Source organism: Rhipicephalus sanguineus, chromosome 2 (genome assembly GCF_013339695.2).
Source record: "Rhipicephalus sanguineus isolate Rsan-2018 chromosome 2, BIME_Rsan_1.4, whole genome shotgun sequence".
Taxonomy (NCBI): Eukaryota; Metazoa; Arthropoda; class Arachnida; order Ixodida; family Ixodidae; genus Rhipicephalus; species Rhipicephalus sanguineus.
The window spans coordinates 119,221,418-119,247,513 of NC_051177.1; the positions used below are offsets into that span (position 1 = coordinate 119,221,418).

The 26,096-nt window shown below is 50.0% G+C and overlaps 1 protein-coding gene across 1 annotated transcript; it reads right to left on the reverse strand.

Annotated features, from left to right (window-relative positions):
* Positions 1-12,484: 12,484 nt before the first annotated feature.
* On the reverse strand, positions 12,485-25,839 carry LOC119383572 (uncharacterized). The gene is made up of 4 exons (XM_037651802.2): positions 24,944-25,839; positions 20,122-20,367; positions 15,453-15,634; positions 12,485-14,497 (listed from the first exon to the last, which is right to left on the reverse strand). Exons 1-4 carry the CDS (start codon positions 25,709-25,711, stop codon positions 12,868-12,870), a joined length of 2,826 nt encoding a protein of 941 aa, XP_037507730.1. The 5' UTR covers positions 25,712-25,839; the 3' UTR covers positions 12,485-12,867.
* Positions 25,840-26,096: the final 257 nt, after the last annotated feature.

The window sequence follows — 26,096 nt, forward strand, 5'->3', positions numbered from 1 at the left end:
GGCAATGAACTTCGATACTGAGGTCATTCGAAGATTTCTTGGAAAAGGGGTTTATGACTTCTTTAAATAAATAATTTATTATTAATATTGTTAGCATTAATCTAAACGGATTGAATACAGTGAACGAAAGAACATGGACGGGGCAGTAACGTGCGAGGAGGTTTCCTTTTCAAAATTCCTTAGTAATGTCAGCAAATAATAATTCAAATGAAAAATTTCAGAGAAAAACGTTGAACCTGTTTTGAATGTCAAGCGTTAATATACAGATCTAATTGTTAGCAACAACCTTGGAGAGTTCACGGAAAAAGAGCAAACCTTCACTTTCTGATGTAGTGTCAGGGGCTTAATTTTACGCGTTGCTCAGCCAGAACACAAACGCACCCTTGTGTAATACATGGGGCCCACATCTATTTCGCAAATCATTTCTGTATATTCGCAAACCAGGTTGTCAGCTTCCGAGATTGCGTAGCTATCGGCACGTTTTGCCTTAGATGCCACTTTTTCAATGCGAGTCATCTAGTTTCGCTTTCAATTATAAATGATGCCGATGTATTTCAATATTAATATTATCTGGGCTTTAACGTCCCAAAACCACGATATGATTATGAGAGATGCCGTAGTAAGGGCTCCGGAAATTTTGACCACCTGGGGTTCCTTATCGCGCACCTAAATCTAAGTACACGGGCCTCAAACATTTTCGCCTCGATCGCCCACGTATTTCAGGTAATATATCCGGGGAATTAGGCAGTGTGGGTGTCACGTAGTATATATTTTTTTTGTACTTCGCGGAAGCAGAAAAAACACTAATACTTAATACAGAAAAAGTTAGTGACCGTCTAAACGGATGTCTTGCAGACCAATCTCAAACTCTCTAAATGGAATTTTTTGACCAGCTACGTTGATTTAGAGCTTAGCTTGATGCCATAGCAGGGTAGTGGCTTGGATTAGCATGTCTCGAAGGAGCGGGCGTCGGCAAGACCACCGTTCGGGCAGCCATGGCGGTCATGTGGCAGCCTGCGGTCACTGCAGTCGTAGAGACCCTAATGCGAGACCGGACGCGAGGCGCCGCCGTCCACGAATACCTCAATCGAGTTGGATGAGCGGGCTGCTTTCAGGATTCGTCTGTCCAACGATAGCTGACCCTGCGCACACGGCCTGCACAAGAGAAAGGAATGATTTGTTTGTTGTCTTTGTGCGTTTTTTGGGCACATATTTACGTATAGAAACAACCCTGTTAACATTAAAATATAATACATCAGAAACCTCGTCATGGCACGGTATTGCTGGTGATACTGTTCTTATCAGTTGCAATGTAGATGTAAAGTGTGCTTAAGGTGGCGGTCGCTGCACGTCATTTTCGTTACGTCACTTCCATAATGCTCACGGAGCTTGCGTACATTGCTATGTCTGATTGGCTTCTGGTTTCCACTCCTATTCTTAAAGCAGCTCTCGTTGAATCTACCGGTCATGTTAAGGGGTCATGAAGCACCGCTTGGGCTTGTTGAAAAAACACATCCTGCGGAAAGCTGAAACGGCTATTAACTTCTCTGCCAAATATTACAGGCGTGCGCGCCGCATAGAGGCCGCAAGCGGAGCGCGAAGTTGCCGTGTCCTCAGGCGCCCTCTTTTCAAACAGAGGCCGCTTCTCACTCTCGTCGGTGGGCGGGGCGTCTGCACGTTGACGTCGCGGATCTGCCTGTTTACGTCGCAAGAGACATAGCATCCTCATTGTCCGATAGCCGACGTAAATCGAGAGCGGCGTTCGGATCAGATGCCCTTCTTGCCACGAGGTGCCGCCACTTGCCGGCGCCGCACTCCTCAGTACACGGTAGCCGCACTCGCGCACGCGAATCACAGCGGGAGAGCGATCGCGTTTTATGACGCGCGCTGACGTAACTTCTTTCCCCCGTGCCATCCCTCCGTAGCTTCCAGTGCGCTCGTCGGCACGAGAAAAGAGAGAAAGCCCTGAAAGCGTGCGCCAAACCCCCGTAACTCCGCTCATTCTTGACGGATTCGAGAAATTTTTGTGGCAATCAATTCGGGAGGCAGTAAACTCCGATACTGAGGTCATTAGATCGTTACTTGGAAAAGTGGTTCATGACCCCTTTAAGGATGCGACCACGAGAGCATTCCGACATAGGCGACTAGATAAATATACTGAAATGGTGAAAGTACCTTTGGTGTGTTAAAAAAATCCTCGCAATAAAAAAAGAAAAAAAAAACCCTGCGGCATATTCGATGCACCCTGGTCGAACTCCGTGCAGCGAAAGTTCTTCGCAGCTCAATCTGTCGCTCAGTGCTCCAATGAGCGCTCTGTCACGTGATTTACTGGGACTATTCCACCCCCTTTCTCTAACGGGGCGTGATGACGTCATCTATAGCATCAACAACATTTTCGTACCTAACCTGTATCAAAGGTTCGCAGCTTTGCTATACCGAAAATGAAGCGGAACCGGAAGCTAGTTAAGATGGTCGGAGTGGACGTCGAAAGTGAAAATATTACCGGATGTGTGTTTAAGAGTCACAAAAGTGAAACAATGAGTCAGTTTAGATTGATAAGTTACACTCGAAAAACTAGACTGTCGTTAATTTCAGCGTCATATGTTCATTAAAGGGGTGGTGCCACCATGTTTGTGGCTTGCGCGTTCTTTGCTGTAAGCGTTTCCTATAGCTCCGGGAAGAACGATGCACACACCAAGATTCATGTATTCTCGCTAAATAATTTAATATCGCCTTTTGATGTGGACAACTTTCGGTTTCGGTTTCTGGGGGCCGAGGTTGGGCTGTGACGTAGAAGTGTAGGAAGCGTGGTCACGTGACCACACAAGGCTGTGACGCACTTAGCCAGAAAACGATCGAAACTCGGCGAGTGATGTAGCAACCAATGCTTTGCCGGTACTATAGCGAACTAGAATATATTCTAGTTCACTACAGCCGGTACGTACGTTGCGGTGGTGGCGGAGGTCCGGATGTCACTCACGTCACTACAGCAGATCTGGTGTGACGTCACTACAACTTTCGCTGTCCATCCTACAGATCTACGTCAGTGTTGGCGCGCTAGCGATGGGTTTTGATCGGGAGAATGGGCATTTGGGTACACTTTGGAAGTGAATTAAAATATATTCTAAACGTTTGCTGTGTCCGACCCTTCGTGTGGAGTGTCCTTGCATACAGAGGAAACCCACAACATGCTTGTTATAGCCTCGAAATTTGATGGCACCACCCCTTTAAAGAGAGAAAAAAAAAGGTCAAAGTTTCAGTTTTAAAATTCGCGCCGAAGTACCCACAATGGACGTCATTTTTATCCGCTAAGAACTGCGTAGGTCCCTGCATGCACGTCGTGAAAGTCTGTGATGTCACGGCGATTGGTGTGGGAACTTAAAAGGTGGCGTTGGAACCTGCATTTACTTTTGGCGCGTTTTCTCGCGACAAGCCTGGTGATTTTGGTATGGCGAAGGAGTAATCTACTAATACGAGAAAAATGCAAACATGCAAATGTTGACAAACACGTCTGTACAGTATATGCAATGTTGTTTTATTGATGTCATAAGGCGTATATGGTTTTGAGGCGGCCGGTCCCGATAAGCCACGAGCAGGATGCAGCGCGCGTCCTTTATTTGTTTTGCGCGTCTGCGCATTATCGACTCGACGATCAACTACGGCGCTCGGCCGGACACCGCAGAACTCTGCTCGATATCGCATAGATTCACTAAGCCGAGGACATCCACGTTCTCCCTGTCCATTTACTGCGTAGTCGTGCCGTCTAAGCGTGAGAAACCTTAATTCACCTCGGGGTCCGCTTGTTATCTGCGTCGCCGTGCTGCAGCAGCGTTGCGATCCTCGACTCCGCTTGCAGTTGAACCGCCACTCTTGCCTTTTCATCCATGTCAGAAGCGACCACTTTCATCCATGGCTGAAGAGAGAGCGCGCGTCGGAAACGCATGCTTATATAGCCTTTGGGCACCGCAACGCCCCTAGCGGTCTCCATTGAAACCAGAGCACGCGCCGGGTGCGAGTGCGGCTACCGCAGCGCCCCTAGCTGACTCCGTTTAAACCAGAGCTACGCTAGACGCGGGGGGTACAAGGCTCGGCCCTAAGGTGCTTCGCCCCTAAAAAATTGCCCGCCATCCCGCCCAGCGAAAGTGAATGTCCAGCGAAGCTGTAGCAAACACCACACATTCTGAGGGAAGGAGGGGTATGTTTTATGACCTTAGAGTAATGGCAGTGATAATCGTTTTGTGGTCGCTTTGGCAGACTGATTGGTTCCGCGACCATTTTCAGCAAGGTGAATTTGTTCCTTTCGTCGAGCATTGTATTCACGCTGTTCTGGTGTCTAATTTCTATGGTCTACCCATATCAGTCTTGTAATGAACTGAATGCGTTGCAAGACGGGTCTCCTTTTTATATATGAAAGCGGGAAACACACGCGGGGAGAAGGAAGGGTCGTTCGTCGTCATTCGAAGCCCTCGTGTGAAGTGCAAAGCAGCTGCAACCAAATCTTTACGAGGAACGTGTGGGAGGGTGTTTCCATTGTTCACAGACGCCTTATCATCGAGCATGCGGTTTTGATTGTTGTTTTGTGGTTTACGTTACTGAAACTAATACTGAGCTATATGCTGTATGGCTGACTGCAAAGAAAGCTATGCCGTTTGCCTGCATTTGTTAAAGGGCCCCTCACTAGGTTTGACAATTTTGAGCTGACGAGCGCAATGCATGCAGTGGGCGTTCACGATCACGTCTGCCAAAATTTGCAACGCTAAGCACCGCGGAAATCAGTGAAATTGCAAGTTGAACGCTGCTTGCCTATCCACTCGCGGGCGCGCGCCCAGAGAATGAGGGAATGACGTACATGAGGGAATGGCCCTACGTAGATGGTAGTGCTGTGACGTCGGTTCTCTACGTAGACGACTGTGCTCTGACGTCACCAACAGTAGCACGTGACACTGTGATAATTATTTGACACGACATGTGTAGTTTGTGTAATTTGTTACTTGAATAGATGAATAACACTTGAGAGAAATAGGGAGTCTTAGCTCCTACGTATACTTCTTTACGTTAGCGTTACCGGATTACGTTTACCGTTTTACCGGAACTCGAGTTTTAGTAAAGTTTTTTAGCTGCCCAAACTTAAACTATGGTGGCTAGAGGGGGAAGTGTGACGGGCGCTGTATCCCCGCCGTGGGAGAGGGATGCGCGGAACGCAATGAAAGTTCTGGCCGCCGTAAGGGGCGCTGGTGTAGTAGTAGGTGCTCGCGCTCGCCGCGCTTCCTTTGGATCGTCTGGGCTCGTTCGTTCTCTCTGTGCTGCGCCGTCACCATGTTCAGATGCCTCGCCTTCGCTGTCGTCGTTTTTTACCCGCCGCTGTACCCATGTGTTCTGCGAACCATGCCGTCAAATCGCCAAGTACTACATGCTTCGTCCCTGGCTCTAAAGGCGGGTATAGATCATGCTCAGAGAAGCTTTCGGTCTTTAAAGCCCCGAAGGATCTCTCGAGGCGAGAGCAATGAGGTCGAAATATTCAGCGGACTGACAAAGAGCTGACGAGGGACAGCGTTGTTTGCGATCGGCACTTCGACGTGAGTGTCATCGAAAGCACATACCAACACATTATAAACGGTGAGGTTGTTGAGATACCCCGCGTTTGTCAGAAGACGCTGTGCCTACGGTGTTTCCGGACGCACCGAAGTACTTTACCAAAAAAAAAAAAAAGAAAAGCAGACAGGAGTGTCCAAAGGGAGCGCCAAAAACTTGAAGTTGAGGAGGGTCAAGTAATTTGACCTCTTAACATGATAGGGAAGTATGTGATAACAAATGTCTGACATAATTATGGGATGACAAATGTGTGATAAATAAACATGTTTTACCATTTCCCTTGCGTGTATTTAGTACGCATCTAAAGGCGTAAGTTAACAGAAATCATTGATCCTTGCATAGATATATCGCTAAAATAATAAAATAATATGTTCAGTCTCAAAGAGCCTCCAGCTGCAGCATTCCGATCTCCACTTCAATTTTTTCAAGGAAAAGGAGCCGGAAAATGTAAACGCTTTGAACATTTCGCGCTCAAGAGAACCCCATACAATACAGAGGAAATGAAGGGGGGGAAGTGGGTGCGGAAAAAAAAACGAACAGTTTACACTTCACCAAGGGGAAAAAACACTTTAAAGTCAGCTGAGCTATGCAGCCGAGCAAGTGGTTTAGTTCAACTGAAGCAGACTATAAATATGGTAAAAGAAGCGCAAAAGGAACACGATAATAAGAACGACACAGGACCAGCGCTGAACAGTTCAGCGCCTGTCCTGTATCGTTCTTCTCGTGTTGCCATCTTTTTGCGCTGCTTTCACCATGAAAATCAACCAACTAGCCCAGTTTTTGCACACTGTTGCAGATTAAACATGTCAAAGCAAACCGATATTAAGAAACATTTAAATATGAAAACCTGGAGGCACGCCAGTTCCGTCTGATTTAAAAGCATTCTTGGTTTTCTTTTTTTCCCTCTTGCTTAACACCGCTAAGAACTTGCAACACATGCTTCTTAGCGAAACAAACACGTAGCGCCTTTAACAGCACGGGCGCGGGGTATAAGCGATTATTAGAAACAAGTGAAACTAACGTCTAGCAGCCATACGCAAAGCAGTCAAATGCCGCCGCAAGCACCTACGGCGCAGGTAGCGCCACCTGGTGTGACCGCCATCTTTCATTGGGAATTCGTACAGCCCTCCGCTCTCGCCCGTCACACTTCCCCATCTAGCCACCATACTTAAACCGTTACGTACGTACGTAAACCTTCACGTTTGCGCAAACCATTAAATGGTGATGATAACTGCATTTAAACTACATTTAATTTAGATAATATTGAATTACGCTGCGGCAAAATCATAAGAGAGGTTTTTAGCGTGTGCAGTATCCCGGTATAAGCGAAGGGGTGGAGCAATACCGGGTTGGATTGGATTGGATTGGATTGGATTGGATTTATGGCCTCACCCTTTGTAACGGGCGGGCATCAACCGATGCCCTGGCCTAAGGACTTAAAGAAAGAAAGAAAGAAAACTATAGCGCGTACACGTAAGTGGCTACACACACATCTGACCACCACTGTACATGCACATGTTCAACGGGGAGAGCTTCGACATGTCAATGTGCGCGCACCTTTGTCCACCACTCACTGAGTCGCTTCTTGGTCGTAGCCACTCCGCCACCACCAGGAGCGTCGTTGGGCGAGAAGCCAAGCGCCTGCTGTAAGGTGGTGCCATCTGTAGGTGCTGTTGTGAGGCCCTCGCAGTTCATGACCAAGTGTTCGATTGTCTCCTCGTCGGCACCACATACACGGCACATTGCATCTCCCACACTGTCATCAAAGCGCCGGCGATATGCCAGAGTTCTGAGAGCGCCGGCTCGTGCTTCGAAGAGGAGGCTGCTGGCTACACTATTGTCGAATAGGGGTTCGACATGGATCTCCTGTTTGGATTCCCTGTAGATCCTCAGGGTACTCTTCTCCTCCATGTCTCGCCGCCAAGTGTCAGCCTCCGTCATTCGCACTTCGGTCTTAACTGCTTTGGACCACTTATGCTCGGTGTCCTCCTGCACAGGGCTCGTATAGAAGCCGTATTTCCTGCTGAGGTGCTGCAGTCTTTTCGACCGTCTGGTGCGGATGCCGTTGCGGTGAACATAATCAAATATTCGCCGTGCCCAGCGATGTGGCTGCATCAGGCGCAACCTGCCTTCGTAGGACAGCTTGCTCCGAGCTTCCCGCGCTTCGAAACAGGACCAACCCAGGTCACCCTGGACTGCCTCGTTGGCAACGTTGCCGTGGCACCCCAGAGCAAGTCGTCCCACGGCGCGCTGACTGCGTTCAAGCCACTCCCGGGTCTGCGCAGCGGGGCAAATCACTGCATTAGCGAAAGTCAGCGCCGGCACGTGTACCGCCTTCCATAGTTCGCGCACCATAATGGGACGGTTGAAACCCCACAGGCACCTCCTACGGAGTACTTGGCCGGCCCTCTGGGATGTTTGTCTCAGGTGCCTCTCGTGGTTTGCTGTATAGTCTACTTGTGCCCAGAAGTTCACCCCGAGGTATCGGTACTCAGTTGCTTCGGGCAGCAGTCCTCCGCCTGGCAGTGTCAGCAAACCAGGAAGCCCCGGGCCAGAGAAGTTGACCACCGCCGATTTCTTCGTGTTGAACTGCAGTCCCACTGGCGCCATGGCCTCGGCACAGCTGGTAACGAGGGTCTGCAGGTCGCCACTGTTTCCCGCCAGCAGCACAATGTCATCAGCGAATACGAGTCCCGGCAGGGTTTGCTGTTCCTTGAGCCCATCACTTATGCGCTCCACCACAAAGCCCACCCCAGAGGCTAGTATTGTGCGCTCTACACCGGCGGTATACAACTTATAGAGTAAGGGTGAAAGAGGGCAGCCTTGTTTTAATCCCTTGCCCACCCTCACCTCACTTGAGTAGGCTCCGTTTAGGGTGGCCACAACAGAGCTATCTCTATACAGGCGTCCGAGCAATCCAGTCCATGTGGGCGGCATCCCAAGTGCCTCTAGGTGCTGTAGTAATAGCTCGTGTGGTACACTGTCATAGGCCTTTGACACATCTAGGAAGCAGCCAATCAGCCCCCGTTCCTCCTTTCGTGCAACCTCTATACATTGGGTCAGGACAAAAAGGTTGTCCTCCAGCCGTCGGTCTCGTCGAAAACCGTTCTGTAACTCCGTGAGGTGACCACCCTCTTCGGCCCACGTAGTCATCCAGACTTTGAGAACTTGTGCGAACACACGGTACACTACACTTGTGATTGTGAGTGGCCTGTAGTCTCGTAGGAGGCCGGGGTCTCCCCCCCCCCCTTTTCGGGAGCAGGATTACTTTGCCACGTAGCCAGTCACTTGGTATTAATTACTATTACTTGGTATTAATTACTATTAAGACACACAAAGAGAATGTGTGCGTCTTTTTCATTTTTTCCCGTGAATTGCAGCGAGATGCGGGGCTAATGTGCATCCGTTTCGCATGCGTTCGTGTCCCCGCGCTGAGCGCATCGACATCTTGTGACGCTTCGTGCAACCACAATCATGGACACGTTTGTTTTCGCTTAATGTTATGGAGGGGGGAAAATGATTAAAACAGCAACTCATTCGTAATTATGCCGCTGCAAGGCATTTATATAGGAAGTAGAATGCCCGATGTTTCTGCAATAACAATTTTGTGCTTGTCTGGTACACCTTGGCGCCGCTAGATGGCGCCACCTATCCAGTTTGTCAGCGTCTTTAGGCCTCTTACGTTTGCGGATTCGGTATTCTAGGTCGCTCTAGCCTCGGTAATCCGGCTGAAATAAGGTGATCGTAAGTGGCACTCGCACTTCGGCTTATTTTGACTCGGCGGCTGGAGTCTCCGCGAAGCGGATATCGCGAGTAGCTACGAACGAAAGTTGATTTGCGAGATAGGGCCGTGAACGTAAAGCCTATCCGGCGAGTATTTTACGTTCCGTAAAGGTTCGCACATGCGCAGATTCCATCCGGTATCCGGTAACACGGTAACGTAAAGAAGTATACGTTCAAGCTAAAACTCCCTATTAAGACACACAAAGAGAATGTGTGCGTCTTTTTCATTTTTTCCCGTGAATTGCAGCGAGATGCGGGGCTAATGTGCATCCGTTTCGCATGCGTTCGTGTCCCCGCGGTGAGCGCATCGAGCAGACGCCAGCCCTGGAAAGGAAAGTAATGTTTTGGCTCGTTTGAGTACTCATTATGCTAATTTATTCTACAGCGTCTAAATAAACGTTAATGCGGCACAGGCTCATGATACCGCCACTCTCGTGCCCGTACAAATGTCGCAACTTTCATGCCCGTCCCGCAGAAACAGGCAGTACACCACAGAGAACGCCGACACAACGCCCACGGCCGCTACATAAAACAAAAAGGTAGCGGCCGTGCAATGCCGCTCGCGTGCTCGGGCTGGCTCGGGCACGTCATGCGCACGTGACCATGCATGCGCATGACGTGTTCATGCGTATGTGTCAAGTGAAGAGGGCAGGGAAGGGATTTGGCTTGCGAAGGCTTAACGGGGCGAGTGGCAAGGGTTTGAAACTCGCCTTCTGGCACCATGGTTTCGCGCCGCTACAAGTTATTATTTTTCTGAGCTCGTAATGAACCGATTTAAAAATTCTTGCGTCATACTGCTCCTCATTTGGCACACAACAACTTACAGCGTCTAACTAAAACTTGCTCTGTGGCCTGGTGAGTGGCCCTTTAAAGAGCCCCTAAACCACTCAGAGGTTGAAATCCAAAAAACGGCAGGAAGTGGAAGATGGAAGCTGCGATGAAAAAATCCGTAAAACAGGGGGTGGATGCTCGAGCCAACGTTTCGACAAGTGGACTTGTCTTCTTCAAGGCTCGCATCGGGATTGATAGCCACAGAGGCAGCCAGAATTCTCCGCAGCAAACCTCCCTCAGACACTATTCACCACATAGTCTGGTTTCCCGCTCACATGGGACCAGACGTACTGCGGGGTCACCTGAACCCAAACGAGATAGCCCACGACCGTGCGCGAGGTTTCACAAGCCGCGACGGGGTGGCCTCTCGGGTGAGTTCGGGAGAGATCGTCCAAAGTGATCCTCTCGTTACTTTTCACGAGATAACATCTCATTACAGAGGAGAGCGACAGACTTTTCCCTTTCCCTATTATAAGCTCCACAGATCACAAGCGAGCACGCTCCGCATGCTGCAGACGGGGTCTTACCCCTCTAGGGGCTTTCTGGGCATGCTTCATTGGGATATTGATCCACTTTGCCCAGATTGTGGTGAATTTGACTCCTTGAGTCACATGCTCTGGCAGTGCACTGCGTTACAGGATTTTAAAAGAGAAGAAGACTGGACGACGGCAATCACAGACCCCAGACAAGACGTCCAGCTTCAGGCTGTCCAGAGGGCTCGTGAAAGAGCGGAGAGGCATGGCCTCTCTGTTTCGACATGGGACTAGCCAACGGCTGGGTGGGGGCCTACCTAGTTGGCCCGCTGCCTTGCCTCTCAGGACCACAATAAAGTTGTTTGTCTGTCTGTCTGTCGTACTGGACGCATTCTAAAAATTTTTTGCGGCGTTCGAATCGTGAGAGAATAAATCCCTTTAGTGAATTTATTCCTTGGCTACTTGGAAAAGTGTTGTAGACCCCTTTTAAAAACAGACCAAAAAAAACCTCAAGAGAGTTCAAACGAGCTGAAAGTTCAATAATTACAACCATAAGTGATGTTCTCACTAAATCATTAAAGAAGGCTGATTTACTTACCATAGAAAGGTCTAAATTGGCGTGTGTAAATATATGTCAGTCACTGTGCAACCAATGAAAAATAGAAACATTCCGTTATATTGCAAAATCTCTACTTAGTGACAGGCGCTAAAAACACCTAGCTACACTAATTCAACAGAGATGCTTTCATACACTTTTTTTCGATTTATTTAGTTTTTTATTGGAGACCACCTAATGGATCGATCTGCCTCCCTCTGTTACGAGCAGCGAGTCTTTAACTCGTCTTGCAACAGTTATTCTTTGTATAATCAAATTGGCATATCTTCTTGTTGTTTTTAGTTTGTTTCTTTTCTTTTTAATCCTTTTATATGAGTGTTAGTGTTAGTTGTTACAGTATTGGTACCACTATTCCAACTGCTATTACCTCCATATCGTCTTATCTCACAACGCAGTCCTTTTGTGAACATTAGATAATTATGTCGCCCTCCTCAGACCTCCTCTGGGGTGGCCTAGGACCAGGCCACGAATTTGCAGGAGTTCTCTATTTAAAGTTGTTACCACCACCGCCGTATTTGAAATTAGGCCAAGGGTAGCCTCTCTTTTCGACAGACGGTTAGCAGATTGCTTGTACAGTTAACGCATTTTGCTAATGTACTTCAGTATCGTGAATCGACCGACTCGTCTGTCAGACAATGTTCGTACTAACTATTGAAGTATGAACTTAAACGCGAGTGGCAGTGGTCGCGAGTGGTAGTACGCTACCGCTCACAACGGCTACTTGCGCAGGAGAGACGCTGTTCTTTACCACCTTGTCGTCTTGCGTTTTATCATGGTCGCTCATGTGTTACCAATTCTGGTTGGTCGTTAGAGCATTATCGAAGGTTCTATTCTGGTCAATGGTGATACAAGGGCGACAACCACAGGGGCGTCGAGAAAGCCTTTGAGAGTGCTATATAGCATGAAGTGCCGTAGAATAAGCAGCAGGAAGTGCATTCCCAACTGCCCCAAGCATCGCCCGAAGAGATACTACAAATGGAAGCATAAACTACAGATGGCTCTTCGTATGATATGTGCAGTTATCTCCTTTCGATGAGACTAGGAAACAGACGGTACGTACATATAAGCATCTCCCTTTGAAAAGCCTCCTGAAGGTTTGTGTGTTCCTAAAAACAAGGGCCACATGTTCATCGAGACAAGCTAAGAACTTTCTGTTGCGAAGGAGGAAGTTTCACGCAAAGGTTGTTGCGCTAAGTAAACAAGCTTTAATGAAAAATAAAATCACTTTCACACACAACGTTGGTGGAGCAAGTCCACATAAAAGCAAAAAAAAAAATATGTACAAGTTATGCAGTTCGGCAAACCCTCGCGTTCGCTCTCTTCTTGGCTGTCCGTTTCGTCAAGGCCAGCGGAGCGGAGCCACTTGTGGGCGGCAAAAGCATCTTTCCGAAGCTAGGAGTGCCGCGGCTTCAGCAAAAGATAGGGCACGCGGGGCAACAATCGGAAGTTTTCGATGGATCCTGCCGGGTGGCTCGTTATGTTTCAGCATGTCGTGCCGAGCTGGGGCGGGCGAAACGAACGACCCCGCAATGTTCGAGGCTTCGATGTGTTCTGCTGATGCAAGGTGATATTTTACTGCGATGATCGTCGGCGAAAGATGGTAAGGTTGGTACGCTCCCAGAACATTCTCAGAGACATGGAGGAAGCTCGGTCCAAGCCATCGCCCGAGAGGTCGCCATCGGCGCAGTCTGCCGGGGCAGCATCGCCGCTGTCGCATCCCGGGGGCGCACTTTCGCAGGACGAGCGCGAGAGCTGTGCGGGTGACGTGGCGGGCGTCAGCTCGGCGGCTCTGCTACTGGCGCAGCGCGGATGGTTGTAGTCGGCTCGCTGCTGCTGGTGCGGTTGCTGCCTCCGGGGCTTGCGAGACGAGGCATCCCCGTTTGTCTTCCTGTTGGGTTGATGTCTGGCGCCATTGTTGTTGTCCACGGCAGACCTACCGCCGGCGGACTGCATATCACGGGAGGTGGGAGACACCTGTTGAGGAGCGGGTCTCGCGGCCGAGTACTGGCGCTGAGCTTGTTGCTGGTGTCCACATCCTCCGCCAGCACCCTGCTTGTTGTTGTAACGACGTCCGCGATGCGACGGTGGTGGAGTCGCTGCGGCCGACGCGTTCGCTGGGCTGGAAACCCTGGAACCTCCTCCACCAACGCTGCGGCAGCAGTAAGGCAGCGAACCGCCGTGGCCGACGAATCCTCCGCGATTGACAACGTCCGGACAGGTGTCCTGCCTCACCCTTTCCTTGTTCCACTGGTTGGCGCCGTTGCACTGCCGGTTGTTATTGTTATTGCTGGGACGGTTCCGGTTCCGGTTCGCCGAGTGGCATCCGCCTCTGCCGGACTGCTGCTGGCCCTTCGCATAAACAGCGCCGCCGTTGAAGTGGTGGTGATGGTGGTTGTGGTTTTCTGGTGGTCGGTTGTTAGAGGCCTCTCGGCACTGGCCATTGGGCGGGTAACGGCCGCCGTCATTCGTCTTGAACTGCCTGCCGGCTACCGGCGCCCTGTCCAGGGAGGAAGGCGGCGGCGTTGAGTGGTCGTGCTCGCTGTACCGGCGCGTGCTGTGGTACTCGCGTCGCGGGTACGTGGATCGCCTGTAGTCGTTGGGGGCCTTACGCTGTTGATGGATCGCATCCGCAGGCTCTTGCCTCTGCGCATGCGGCGGCTGGTTCCTCGTCACCGGCAGAGCGCACGCAGCCTCCTTAGCCTGGACGTACGGAAGGCGAGGAACGACGAAGGGACTCGCCTTGCCCTCCTTGCTTCCGCCAGCTTCCTCGCCAAACTTCTGTTCGAGGCCATTCTGCTTATCGCCCTCACTCGGAGCGCTCACATCAGCGGCGGTGGTTGTCGGCTCGGGACTGTCCTTTTCCGGAGCAGCGCTAGTCGCCACAGCGACGACAGGGTCGTGGATCGGACTCTTAGCTCTCGATGGAGGCGCCGTTGGCAAGCCGGTTGTACGGGCAGCCCTGGAAATGATTATGTCGTCGGCAAGGAACCGTTGGAAGAAGACGGAGGACGCCCGCCGTTGTATCACCCGCAAAGGTGGGCAGAGCCTGCGATCGCTGCGGTCGAAGAGGCCATTATCGGAGACCGAACGCCAGACGCCGCCGTCCACGAAGACTTCCACCGAGTCGGATGGGCCGGCTGCATGGATGACTTGTTGCGGCAACAGCAAGTGCTGAGACGGAAACTGAGCCTGCGCCCGCCACCTGTATGAGGAAAATAAGTTATGTGTTAGTTGTTTTTCCGCGTTATTAGAACAAAATCTACACGCACGCAGGAAGCCTTGTTGTGCTGAAATTCCCTACTTAAACCTCGTTACGGTACGACATTGTGGCAACGGCAGCATTAATGTGTAGTTGTTGAATGTTGCTTCTGTTGCAACGATGTCTTGTTGATTGAAATATGCTAGGAAATCCTTCTTGGTTAACCTTAAGTATCTCTCGTTGCTTGAATGTGCTTCGAAAGCCTTTGTTGTATAACGTTAAGCCTCCTGCCTTGCGTAGCGTCAGTTTGGTCGGAAATTACCATCGGCGAATTTGTGGAGGTTAATCAGAACGCCCTGTAGAAAGTAGGTGGAAGAGTCTCAGGAAGGCGTCTTCCTGGGCCTCATAGTGGACATGACTAAAGGCACGACAGGTCCCTGATGGACTCAGCCAACCTACGCATAATAGCAAGAGCAAGATGGCTCGGCACAAGATGGCTGTGGCACAGCCACAGAATAAACAAAGCAAAAGGATTTTTCCGCGTGACATGCTTTAAAACACCTTAGCGAAATTTGGTGACCCTTTGGAACTCACTTGCGCAGCAATGGCGCAGTCTACTGCAGCAACGTAACTCGACACGTCGGCGAGAAGAAGATATTTCACAGCCTTTCTGAATTTAGTACGTGAGATTGCCTCACATAAAATTGAGGGGAACATGTTTTAAGGTGCTTAGAATAGTATAACTTGACTTGTGGTTGCCATAGCTCGTGCGGGGCATACTTATGGTAAAAGGATACTTACTTTGTCTCACGTTGAGGGAAGCTTTCCAGCTTTAATATATAAATGTACAGTTTTGTGTTTAGTATTTGGTTCGCCTGAAGATGTGAAAACGGCGCCCGTATACAGTACATATGGTTGAAACGCGACACGTATTTGCACCAAGGTAGACGAACTGTACCTGTGCCTCCAGAAGTTGGGCTCCTGCTCCTGGAGCACCCGCTCGAAGGCCAGGTGCTTCTCGTGGCGCTCGTCAATCTCAGCCAGCAGGGCCACGACTTCGTCCTGCTCGTCGCGAAGCACGTCGGCGTCGTCGACCCCGGCCAAGGCGCCGCCTCCGTAGGCGGGTGCGTCGCCGTCACCCTGTGCCTCCCGCGAATCATACAAGCTTTTTTTTTTAAAAAAAGAAAGCCCGAACGTACGAACACTCACGTTGCGACGTAAACGTGTGGATCGATGGACAAATGCTATGAGCGTCCTCTTAAACGGGGTGTTGACCGGTGCGCCACCAAGCTCGAAAAAAAGTTTTTTATATTGGCAGAATGCTACTTGAAATAAATCGACCTTACTATGGAAAAAAAGACGATAAATTCAATTTATTTATTGATTGAATTTAATAGTACCTTCAATGCGAAAAGGAGTCACAGAATGTTGTGGTAGCTAAACAATGCATATCTGTTAGCGGCTAGTTCAAAATTTTGAATTGTCTCCAACGGCGCATTTTAACTTATGGTCTTTTTTTTTCTATAGTACGATCGATTTAAGCAGCAGCAGTGCCGGTGTCGCTATCTCGAGATGTCGTGTTCAACTAAACCTGGCAGAGCGTGGCTTACGATCTCCCGAGGCCGCGGACGCACCACAGCGATTACCGAGCGTGCAAACAATGGGCGAAAAAGGGCAGCGCCAGCCTATGGCTGGAGCCAGCGTTCAGACAGTGTGACATTTCTTTACTACAAGAAGCTTTCCTTCAGATATTTCAAGTTGTAGGCGTAGCGTAGCCAGAATTTTTTTTTTGGGGGGGGGAGGAAGTGGGGGGAGGGTTCCACCATATTTTATGTTCGTGCGTGTGTGTGTGACGTATAGTGAACTAGAATATACTCTAGTGGCACGGCCGGCAGGCCGGGCCGCCGCTCTCGGCGGTCCGAAACGCCACGGACCGCCGCTAGGATTTCTCGTGGCGCCACTGCGCCTTTTCCTATAAAGTCCCTGAAACTTCGTAAAGTAGCGACATACGTGCATGAAAGCGCGCCTCCTCTCTTTTCTCCCCCCTCTGCCCTCTCCGAGGCTGACGCCGCGTCGGCATTGGCCAACTGCAGTCACGTGGGACCGCTCGGAGCATTCGTTTGTTTACAGTCGCTCGCGACTGCCATCTTCGCTCTCGAAGCGCGGGTTCGCTGGTTCTCAGCGCATGTGTTTTATGGATACGCGCTTTCCATTCCGCGTGCGTTGTGCTCCGAGATACCTTGCACACAAGACCGACGTCACGGTTGGTTGCCATGGGCTTCTGCTGCGCTTTCGGATGCCGAAACAAATCAAGTGAAGGCAAAAAGCTGTTTATGATACCGTCCGGGAAGCGCAACGAGTTGCGAAGGAAGGCTTGGTTACACCGAATCGGGAGATAGAACTTTCGGCCGACGTTTTCGACGCGACTATGCGATGTAAGTTGCTATCCTCTCACTATAAGTACTCGTCGAGGTTCGCGCAAATCGCTGCGTGCTATAACGCCGCAGACACGTCTCAGTTATTTGGGCAGTACGTCGCTTTTCCTCACACGTTTTATTGCTGCTTCTGCGGGGTCTGTACTAAGTGTTTTTTTTTTCGAAAATATGATTGCGAAACTTCAGAGATTCGGCGCAGTTCTTTTGAAGAAACACAGTTACCGTGTGAAAGCTCACATTAGGTGTGGTACTCTCTGTTTTTGTTGCGTGCTCGTTTTTTTCTGTTTTTTTTTTCCCCAAAGCAAATAGCTTTCTCTGGCTCTTTGACGCCGACAGATCCGCCGGTGGACTTGCGATAAAAGGTAGGTAGGCAAAGCGTGCGTGTCCAACCGAGTCGCAGGTGCATTCATCGTTTAGGAACCTCACGTACACGTGTTATTTAGCGCGAAGGTTTACGTGCGTTTCGTGTGGAGGTTTATATCCGCGAGTGGCTTTCCGCCGCGGTGGAGCAGATGTTGCGTTGCTCGGCTACTGACCCGAAGGTCGCGGTCGACCTCGGCGGTCACATTTCGACAGAGGCGAATAGCTTGAAGCCAGTGTGCCGTGCGATTTCAGTTTTCGTTAAAGAACATCAGATGGTCAAAATTTCCAGAGCCCTCCACTACGGCGTCTCTCATAATCATATCGTGGTAGTGGGACGTAAAACCCCGAATGATATTAATATCCGCGAGTGGAGCTCTCGCGAGGGAAACGTTTACGGTGGCAGGCTAGTTTATTCGTTCGCTTGCTCGTTCATTGAGCAGCGAGTATAGTTCGTATGTCAAGTACGTCTACGAGGCACACTTGCGCACTATGGTTGGTGCGTCTAATCTCTTAACGAATCAACCAACGCTGTCTAAATGTGTCGACTAGAAATGATGTACGCCTTCTGGCGCATTCTTCTTTCAATGAAGCTCCGAGCTGCTGCTTGCACGACAGTCATTTTCTAAATAAATAATAGTCGGCACTCCTAATACAGCCAACACCCATTGCCCATGTGTTTCTTCCACTCTAAAAACTGTCCGCACCTTTTGTGAAGTCTTCTTGCCCCTCACCAATAACCGTCCTCTGGCTAGTTTGCGCTTCCTTTCTTGAAAACTCGGCGCTCGGCACTTTCCTATCAAGGATGCTTTTTATTAACACGCACGTCATTCGTGACCTGAAAGTACGGCGCGCCCGGCGATAATGCAAGGAAAGGCACGCGAGATTGATAGTTATTGTTTCGGGACAGAAATACGCCCCATAGCACGCCCTTTTTGTGAGGTTGCTAAACAGTTAACAGAAAATAGCGAGCGCAGAGATTTGGTGAAAAAGAATAAAACAAGTGAGCCAGATGCTGGATATTGTTTTGTAGGAAAGAGACGTCTCAAATACGCCCTTTTGTATTGCAGTGTGCAGTGTTACATGATACAGGCACGTATAGCGGCGTTAACTATATTTACCCAACCGATACTTCGGAACGGCTACCTCTAGTGCGTACTGGCAGCCTCAGTGCGTCATTGGTATGCGCGGCGAATTCGCCTCGCGAGGACGACGTGTACAATGTATAGGTTTCAAAAGGCTTCATGTAGAGCGGGACATTAACGTTCAACATCACACATGTCCTTTACAAACGTGTCCTAACATCTCCTAAACGACATAAAATTAAAAAAAAGGATACAAAGATCTACACGGCTAGTGCGAATGCTTAAAGCGCGCCGCCTGGCAAGCGCGCGCTCCCTTCGCGAAGCGTCGTCTGCTACGCAAGAGCAAGGTAGGTGGCGCCATGCTCGAAAAGAGAGTGCGAAGGAGAGGAGAACGAGGAGGAACGCGAGCGGAGGAGGAAAGTGTCGCTACTTTACGAAGTTTCAGGGACTTTATTTTCCTAGGCCCAGCGGAGCGGCCGCGCGGCGCGTGTCACTCAGCGCAGTAGTTCACTACAGCGCGGCTGCCCGAATCTCGCAAATCGCTTCGTCGGCGGCTACAATTCGGTAACTTTACAAGTACCGGAGTGTTCTATTGCATTTTCTCGCTCGGACCATGGTGGAGCAGCTGCCTGTATGTTGTCGAGTATCCCGCTAAACAAAGACACTACCTCACGTTAAATATTCAAAACTGCGAATCAGTTTCGTTGGAATTATATATAATCTAACATCGATAACAGAAATTTCATCTTTGGTTGCCTTTACCGATTACTTCCTTCCTCAGGTTCAGATTGTTATGTTTCTCCCGAATAAATAACGGCAAGGTTATCTTCAGATAACAAAAAAATATATTATAAGCTTGGGTTATATACATAAATTAATGGACTCATCCCTGTACAGTGCGAGTTATTCATCTTGTTTTCATGGTTTTAGTTACGAATGTCTTATTAATATCCCTGCTTGCTCTTCTTGGCGGCTCCAGCACTAATCGATCATGCATTGTCTAATCATTTGTTGTCCATCTCACGTCCATCTCGCGCACTACACATCTGCCCACTATTCTTATTCCAGCTCTTACACTCTGGTTTCTATAACAAATCGTTGTTAGAAGCTGTATCTAATGCTGGCTGGTTTGCTGTTCTTGACACCAATGAACCGCAGTACATTCTAGTTCACTATAGTTTGACGTATGCGTGTATATACACGCATGCAAAAATTCAGGCCCCTCGACCGCCCTTCCGATCCTGGATAGCTTTTCCTTTTTTTTTTTCTCTCGTTTCGCGCGATAGTGGTTGCGGACACCGGCGGCGGACAACTACGCCACAAAATTTAGCAGTTGTGATCTCATAACAGCTTTCGCTGTAAAACTCAGAGTCCTTTATTCATTCACCTAAGACGACTCGAAAGCCATCTTATTTCCCTTCTCGGTCGATGTCATGATCCTCCCCAGGCCCTTTTGAAAGCTTTTGCATCTGACGTGGTTTCGCACTGCCTCCTGGATCGGAGGCACTGCAAGCTTTGTGCACCTCACAGGATTTTGCACTGCCTCCTTGATCAGCCCTCCACTAACCAAGCGGCAGTGTCATGTTATGACGTCCTCATGTGATGCCATGGTGACGTCATTGGTTACGTCATCACGTGATGACCATTGCTTGCTTCGGTCGTGTTGAAGATGACGCCACCGACGGGGAATTTTCGCGTTTGGTGAGGCATCTAAGGCTTTCGCCTCAATATTGGTTTCCGTACGTACCTGTCCATTGATACCGGGCACAGCGTCCTGGTAAGGCAGGTAGCTCTCCTGGTCCCAGTTCTGCGCCGGATGGTGCTCCTGGTGTTGGTAGGCGAGGAAGGACTGCAACTGGCCCTGATGCGTGTACCCGCCGTCATGGTGGTCGCTGGGCTCGTGGTGACCGTCACCGTCGGCACACGTGGTTTCTCTGATGGGCACGCAGCCTATCTTGGGGCGCATGTCGCGCCACGACGCGTACGGTGCGACCTGATCGAAGTAGATTAGGCATAACGATACGTGCGGCATAGTCATTATTACGGGCATCAGAGTATAAAAGAAGTAATTTGGTTCATACCTGTTCACGTCCTTCCAAGAGCCAGACCAGGCAAGTTTTCTACTACCCAAGGATTTACATGCCAAGGCCGGTAGATTGCATATGATGGCATGTTGCAATACGAATCGGCCATTAATGCGGACGTGAAATGTGTCATTATAGAAGTGTACACTTGCTGCTTTGTTGGACGTTTAAGAAAGAAGTACATAACTGAGATTAGTGTATAGCAAAAAAGTCGCACTCTCGCCACAAGGACGAAGTAGCGAATGGAAAAGCAATAAATTGGAATGTGGTACGAAGCGAGGCTCACGTTTAGCATACGACAAGGCGTAACTCAACAAGCTACTGGCGTAAGGAAACGCGGTCGCTGCAGCGAGGGAAGCGACCCTCGTGCTGTCTGTCGCTTGAGGAGGGCAGGCAGCCCTCCTCATCCCCACATCCAAAACCACGACCCCCCCCCCCTTCCCCATGAGCCTTTCGCTCAACGCAATACGGCCGGAGCCTTGAGCCTCTTGAGCCGCGGTCGTCGGCTTACCTCGAACGCGTTAACTCGCTATCATATAACATACAACGCGCAAAGTGATGTTTCCGCCCCTGGACTTTATAACGGAACCTCGCTGCGACAGCAAACCTGCACCTAGAGTATATATGTAATTTCTATCGCATCGAAATGGCAGCTCATCGAACGCGGCCTCTTGGAATCTAAGTACTTCGAAAAAAGCTTCGCAACCTTGTCTTTTTCCCACAACGCTCCGATGCGTGCGACACAACACGCCTTCGTGGACTGTTTGCACGCACTCTTTGTAATAGGCTTCCCAAGCAACGCTTAGCGGCGCTGCTGCTCTTGACAGGCAGCGTCATCTCTGGCAGAAAAAGAGAAACTGGGGCGTGATCAGCGAGCGCTTTCCTTTCTCGCCACCGCGTTGCCGCTCGCTTCCGTGCACGTGCAGAGCTCTCGCGGTGCACTTGCGGCGTCTCACAATGTACCGCGTGCAGTGCGGCTTCAAAAGGATCTTCAAGCTTGACTGGCACTTCCGCAAAGCGAACTTGATAAAATGAGGAAAGCTCGTCAATCACGTTAACGGTGAAGAGCAGACGATCGACGACAACCACGCCCGACTCAAAGCGAAATGCATTTCCCAAGTCGCGATTACACCGTGTAGGACGTATACCTCGAGGTAAGTCTCATTCTGTCACGTTAAAGATGAATAATGGTCCACATGCACTCCGAAATGAAGCCGTACACGCTATCGATGTTCTGCGGCGTGGACTACGAATCATATTATTGTTGTTTTGATATGGCATGCTTGCAGTAGCAGCCGTGTACTTTCGTGAACAAACGTTTGCGGCGTGCGAAAAAAAGATTATACGGCCATGGCACTGCTTCCTAAGAAGGTTTGAGTCAAGTCCTCCGTGCCGCTGGAGAATCACCCGCCGATTAAGACGCGAGGCAGCTAGCTGAGCTTCAACCACTGTGAAGCAAGATGAACTGCTCGCCTCGTTTTTTCGGCTCTCGCGTCATGCTTGCAGTCTCTTTTTATGATACCGACTTGACAGGCGTATAAAACCTGTTGCGTGAACGCGGCTAGAAAATCGCACAAAGTCAGAAGGTGGTTAATTCAAGGTTGCAATTGCAAAGCATGTATGAAGTGCCAGTTATATTTAGCGGCTTAAATATATATCACCCCAATAAAGTGACAAAAACAAAGCAAACCTGCAGAACGATGTCAAAGCTTGCTGAAAATGCACAGACGTCCGTTCCGGCGTGATAAAGCAGCCTTCCCGACGCGTGAAATGCAGGCGCCGAACTTCTGATAATGTGCGGAGTTCAGTTGAATTCAACCAACCGCGCAACGCTAAAGGTATAACGCGAATGTGAACGTTCAACAACGACGGGTAGGTCTCACGAGCACGGGGTATCAAAACACAAAGTTGCTTCACCTACAACCGTAACTGGACTTTAACAATGCGAGAAGACAGCGAGTAATCATTACTGTAGTCGCTGCGTGCATGCGCCCCGACAGCCAAAATAGAAGGCGAGACAACGCTGTCAGCTATCCACGCTTGCCGCCTTTATTTCTCGTGCGACACGCCCGGGAACCGATACAGTTTAACACGTGAATCGTGTGCCTTGTCTGCACTGTTGTGGCTGGCCACTAAACCGCAATACTTCGGACCACGCTTGCGCTTCCGCGGGGTCGCTTCTGCCATCGTGGAAATGCGCAGCTTCGCACAGCAAGCCTCTCGGTTCAACGTGCCGAGCTGACGGCCCCACAGTTACCCGCACCGAGAGAAGAACGCGAGCGCACGTGCGCTACCGCTACCGTGAAAGAGGCTGAGTCGGCCGCGCGACGGTTCAGTGTTTTTCCGACAGAGCCGCAGCGCGGCTGGCGCGGCGCTGTCGTCGCGCCGCAAACTTGAGCTTGGGTTCCCTATAGGCTTTGGCGTCCAAGATGTCGATGATAATTTTTGACCGAACATGTGCAAGAGGCCTTCCTCAACCGTACTATAACATAGGCGAATCAAGAGGCATCTTGCGTAGACTCTAGCAAAATAGTGTTGTCCGGTTATTCTCAGCGCATACACAACTATCCGGCTGTAACGGATAGGTGGGCAAGTTGGTTTGGCTTTATAATTATATTAGGGCAGCGCTAGACAACGAACACAGAATGAACGAGACCGTGTATTTTCTTCTCGTGCCTTGTGTATTCGTTGTCTAGTGCTGCCTTACCATAATTAGGCGGCTATAGTTTCGTGGTGGTGCGGCTTCAACTGTATACTTTCAGCTATGGATCAATTACAAAAATAGATACACATTTTAATAGATATTTTCTTGTCTTTCTGCGCACAGCGTCAGCGGCGGCGCTTGCTGCAATGACGTCGCGTCAACGAAGACCACTGTGGCGGCGTGAGCACGAGTACAAACACCAAAGAAGCCCAGCTTTTCGCGTGCTCGAGCCCTCGAGTCGATTGCATGGCTCAGCTGGAGGCCGAATGCAACAACACCCGCGTGCTTATATTCAGGTGGACGTTAAAGTGACACTAAAGACAAATAACATTTTATGTGAGAGTGAAAGGTAAATATTTAATAACGTCTAAAGCGTCGATTATTATGCACATCAGCGATTTAGTAATCGAGAAATTGAGGTAAATGTAGGACAAGTATTGCACCAGAAGTGGGACATTTTGGAATACAAGCCCGATGACGAAGTACGGCGTCAAGGGCTCGGTAGAATTAATCGCAACTACTCAAACTACCCATGAAAGGAAAAGAAGGTTTCATGGCATTACAAGACGGAATAAAATGAAATCTTCGCATTTTAGTTTGATTCACGCAAAAAAGAACTTGACGTTACTATTCAGAAGCACGCAAGTTCCGTTTTTCGCCAGGCTGTGCTCCGCTGTGCCGGTTGTCAGGCAGTGCGGCCATGGCAGATATGCTACGTCAGAAGGCCGTTCTCGGAGGCGGGCGGTTTGAATTGCTCTAACGGTATGCGAACCACTAAAACGCGATTTTCTTTCAAACTAAGCATTTACTTGGATCGACGCAAGCACTGCGTGGTTCTTTCAACGCTGTTTCAGCATAGAGGAAAGAAAACAGCGCGAAAGACGGAGCACAAGAAAAAGGGAGACACAAACAGCGCTGCTCTTTGTGTCTTTCCTTTTCTTGTGCTCAGTCTTTTACGCCGTTTTCTTTCCGCCATGTCGTACCAACACGGCCAAGCATCCTCTTTTATCTATTTGAACAATGCACGTCGACTTATTATTGACCTTTAGTGTCCCTTTAAAGCACACCAGCTGGCCAGTATCAATATGGAGTCCCTTGCTGCGCCATGCCTCCATCATATCGTGGTTTAGGACGTAAAAGCTTAGTAATTGATTAATTAGTGGCTAAATGGCACGTCCGCTCCTGCGCACGTGGTCGCTCGTTCGATCAGAGAACGCGGGTGGTGCATTCTTACGGACGGCATGAAATGAAATGCTGGAAGCGTGCTTAGATTATCGTCTATGAGTAACCTCAGATTATTGAATTGGCAGTGTAAAACTACGCGAATCGATTCTTTTTTCCGCGCACTGAACAGCGTGCATGCCTTTACAATGCGTATCGTGCTGAGTTGAAGGCGGCATTTCGCATCGAGAAGCGATTGTGCGATTTTAAAAATGCGGTCTGTGTCAATCACAGATGTTGTTTTTAAAAGATTGTCTTCTGGATCGTATCAAGAAATTCGTTTCATTTTTACAATAAATTATTCTTCTATCGAACACAGCTCTCTCGACTATTCAATGCCGAACAAAATGTCTATACATGAGTGGGAAAATTAGTAAAACCGAAAAAACAACGCCACCAAAAAAAAATATTAATGAAGGGAAAAAATCCAACAAGAACTTCGCATTGGTATATGCGCACAAAATGGACAGCGCGAGGCAAACCGGTTCACAATACGTCGACGCGCGGTTAAGTGGAAGAGGAGGAAGATGAAGATCGCGACGCAGCGAGTAAATATTCACCTGCTGGTAAACACGTTGGTCGGCCGTGCGGTGCAGGAGGTAGGAGTCTTCGGGCTGCTGCTGTTGCGGCCAGTAGGACGTCGCCGTGTAGAAGGCGCCCGCCGCCACCACGTCCGCCAGCCGGGTCGAAGACTGCTTGTGGCGTGGCTGCAACTGCTGCGGCGGCTGCGAGGCAGAGGCTCGCTTGTCGCGGCACACAAGCTGCATGTAGTTCTGCACAGGCCACTGCTGGTGGTGGTGATGCGCCGGTGGCTGCTGCGGCTGTGACGTCTGGTGTGGCGGCGGCGGCGACTCGATAGTGACTGTCACAGCCGCAGCAGCAACCGCGGTCTTGGCTCCCGCAACCTTTGCGGAAATGGCGGCGACGGCGGCGGGTCTAGAGGGCGCTGCCCCGGCGGCGGCCAGGAGGAAGTCGGACGAGGGCAGCTTGATGGTCCAGTGGCCGCCGCGCACCGGCTGCATCGCTGCTGCCGTGGCGGCGCACTGGTTCGCCCGCTCTGGGTGCCGCACGCGGTGGCACGGGCCACGAGCTAACGGCCTGTGGCCCATGTGGCCTGCCCACTGCGAGCTGCATCGGCTGCTCTTGACGGCAGAGGGCCGGCGATGGTTGGATCGACCGTCCTTACAGGCCGCGCCGTGCGCGACAACTGAGCTGTCTGAACAAGAAAGGTCGTCGCGACCCGCCGTTCCGCACTGAACGTTCGGTTGCTCTTTCATCGTTGGAGACCGCTGTTGTTGCGAGTCGCACGCGGTCGTCTCTACTACCATCGTCGAAGCTATGTACAAGAACACGGGCGCCCCTTATTGATGACAGTTCCGCGCACTTACGCCGCACCTCGTCGCCGGGCCGCGATGACAGGAATGCTGCTTTTGCCAACTCTGGTGGTGGTAATGGGGTGTTAACCCTCGGACGTGAACCATGTCACGACTGTACCGTGTGAAAAAGAAATGTAAAAAAAAAGGAGAGAGGAAAAAAACTTATGCGATTGCGTTTTCTTCATTGACGAGAGATTAACTTCACGTACAGGTTCGTAAAGTAACGTGGCTGCTCCTGCAAGCACGCCTAACATGTTTTATTCAAAGGGATACATATTACGTGTTTATTGATCAATATCACCGGCGCACAATCGTCGACATCATGCTTCGCGAACTA

What these genes read in the sequence shown, in the direction of transcription:
- LOC119383572 (XM_037651802.2), bottom strand. Translation starts at nt 25,711, where the DNA reads ATGGTAGTAGAGACGACCGCGTGCGACTCGCAACAACAGCGGTCTCCA. An exon ending in TGCCCGGTATCAATGGACAG is followed by an intron (nt 15,635 to 20,121) that starts GTACGTACGGAA and finishes CGGGAGGCACAG; the next exon opens with GGTGACGGCGACGCACCCGC. An exon ending in CCCAACTTCTGGAGGCACAG is followed by an intron (nt 14,498 to 15,452) that starts GTACAGTTCGTC and finishes TTCCTCATACAG; the next exon opens with GTGGCGGGCGCAGGCTCAGT.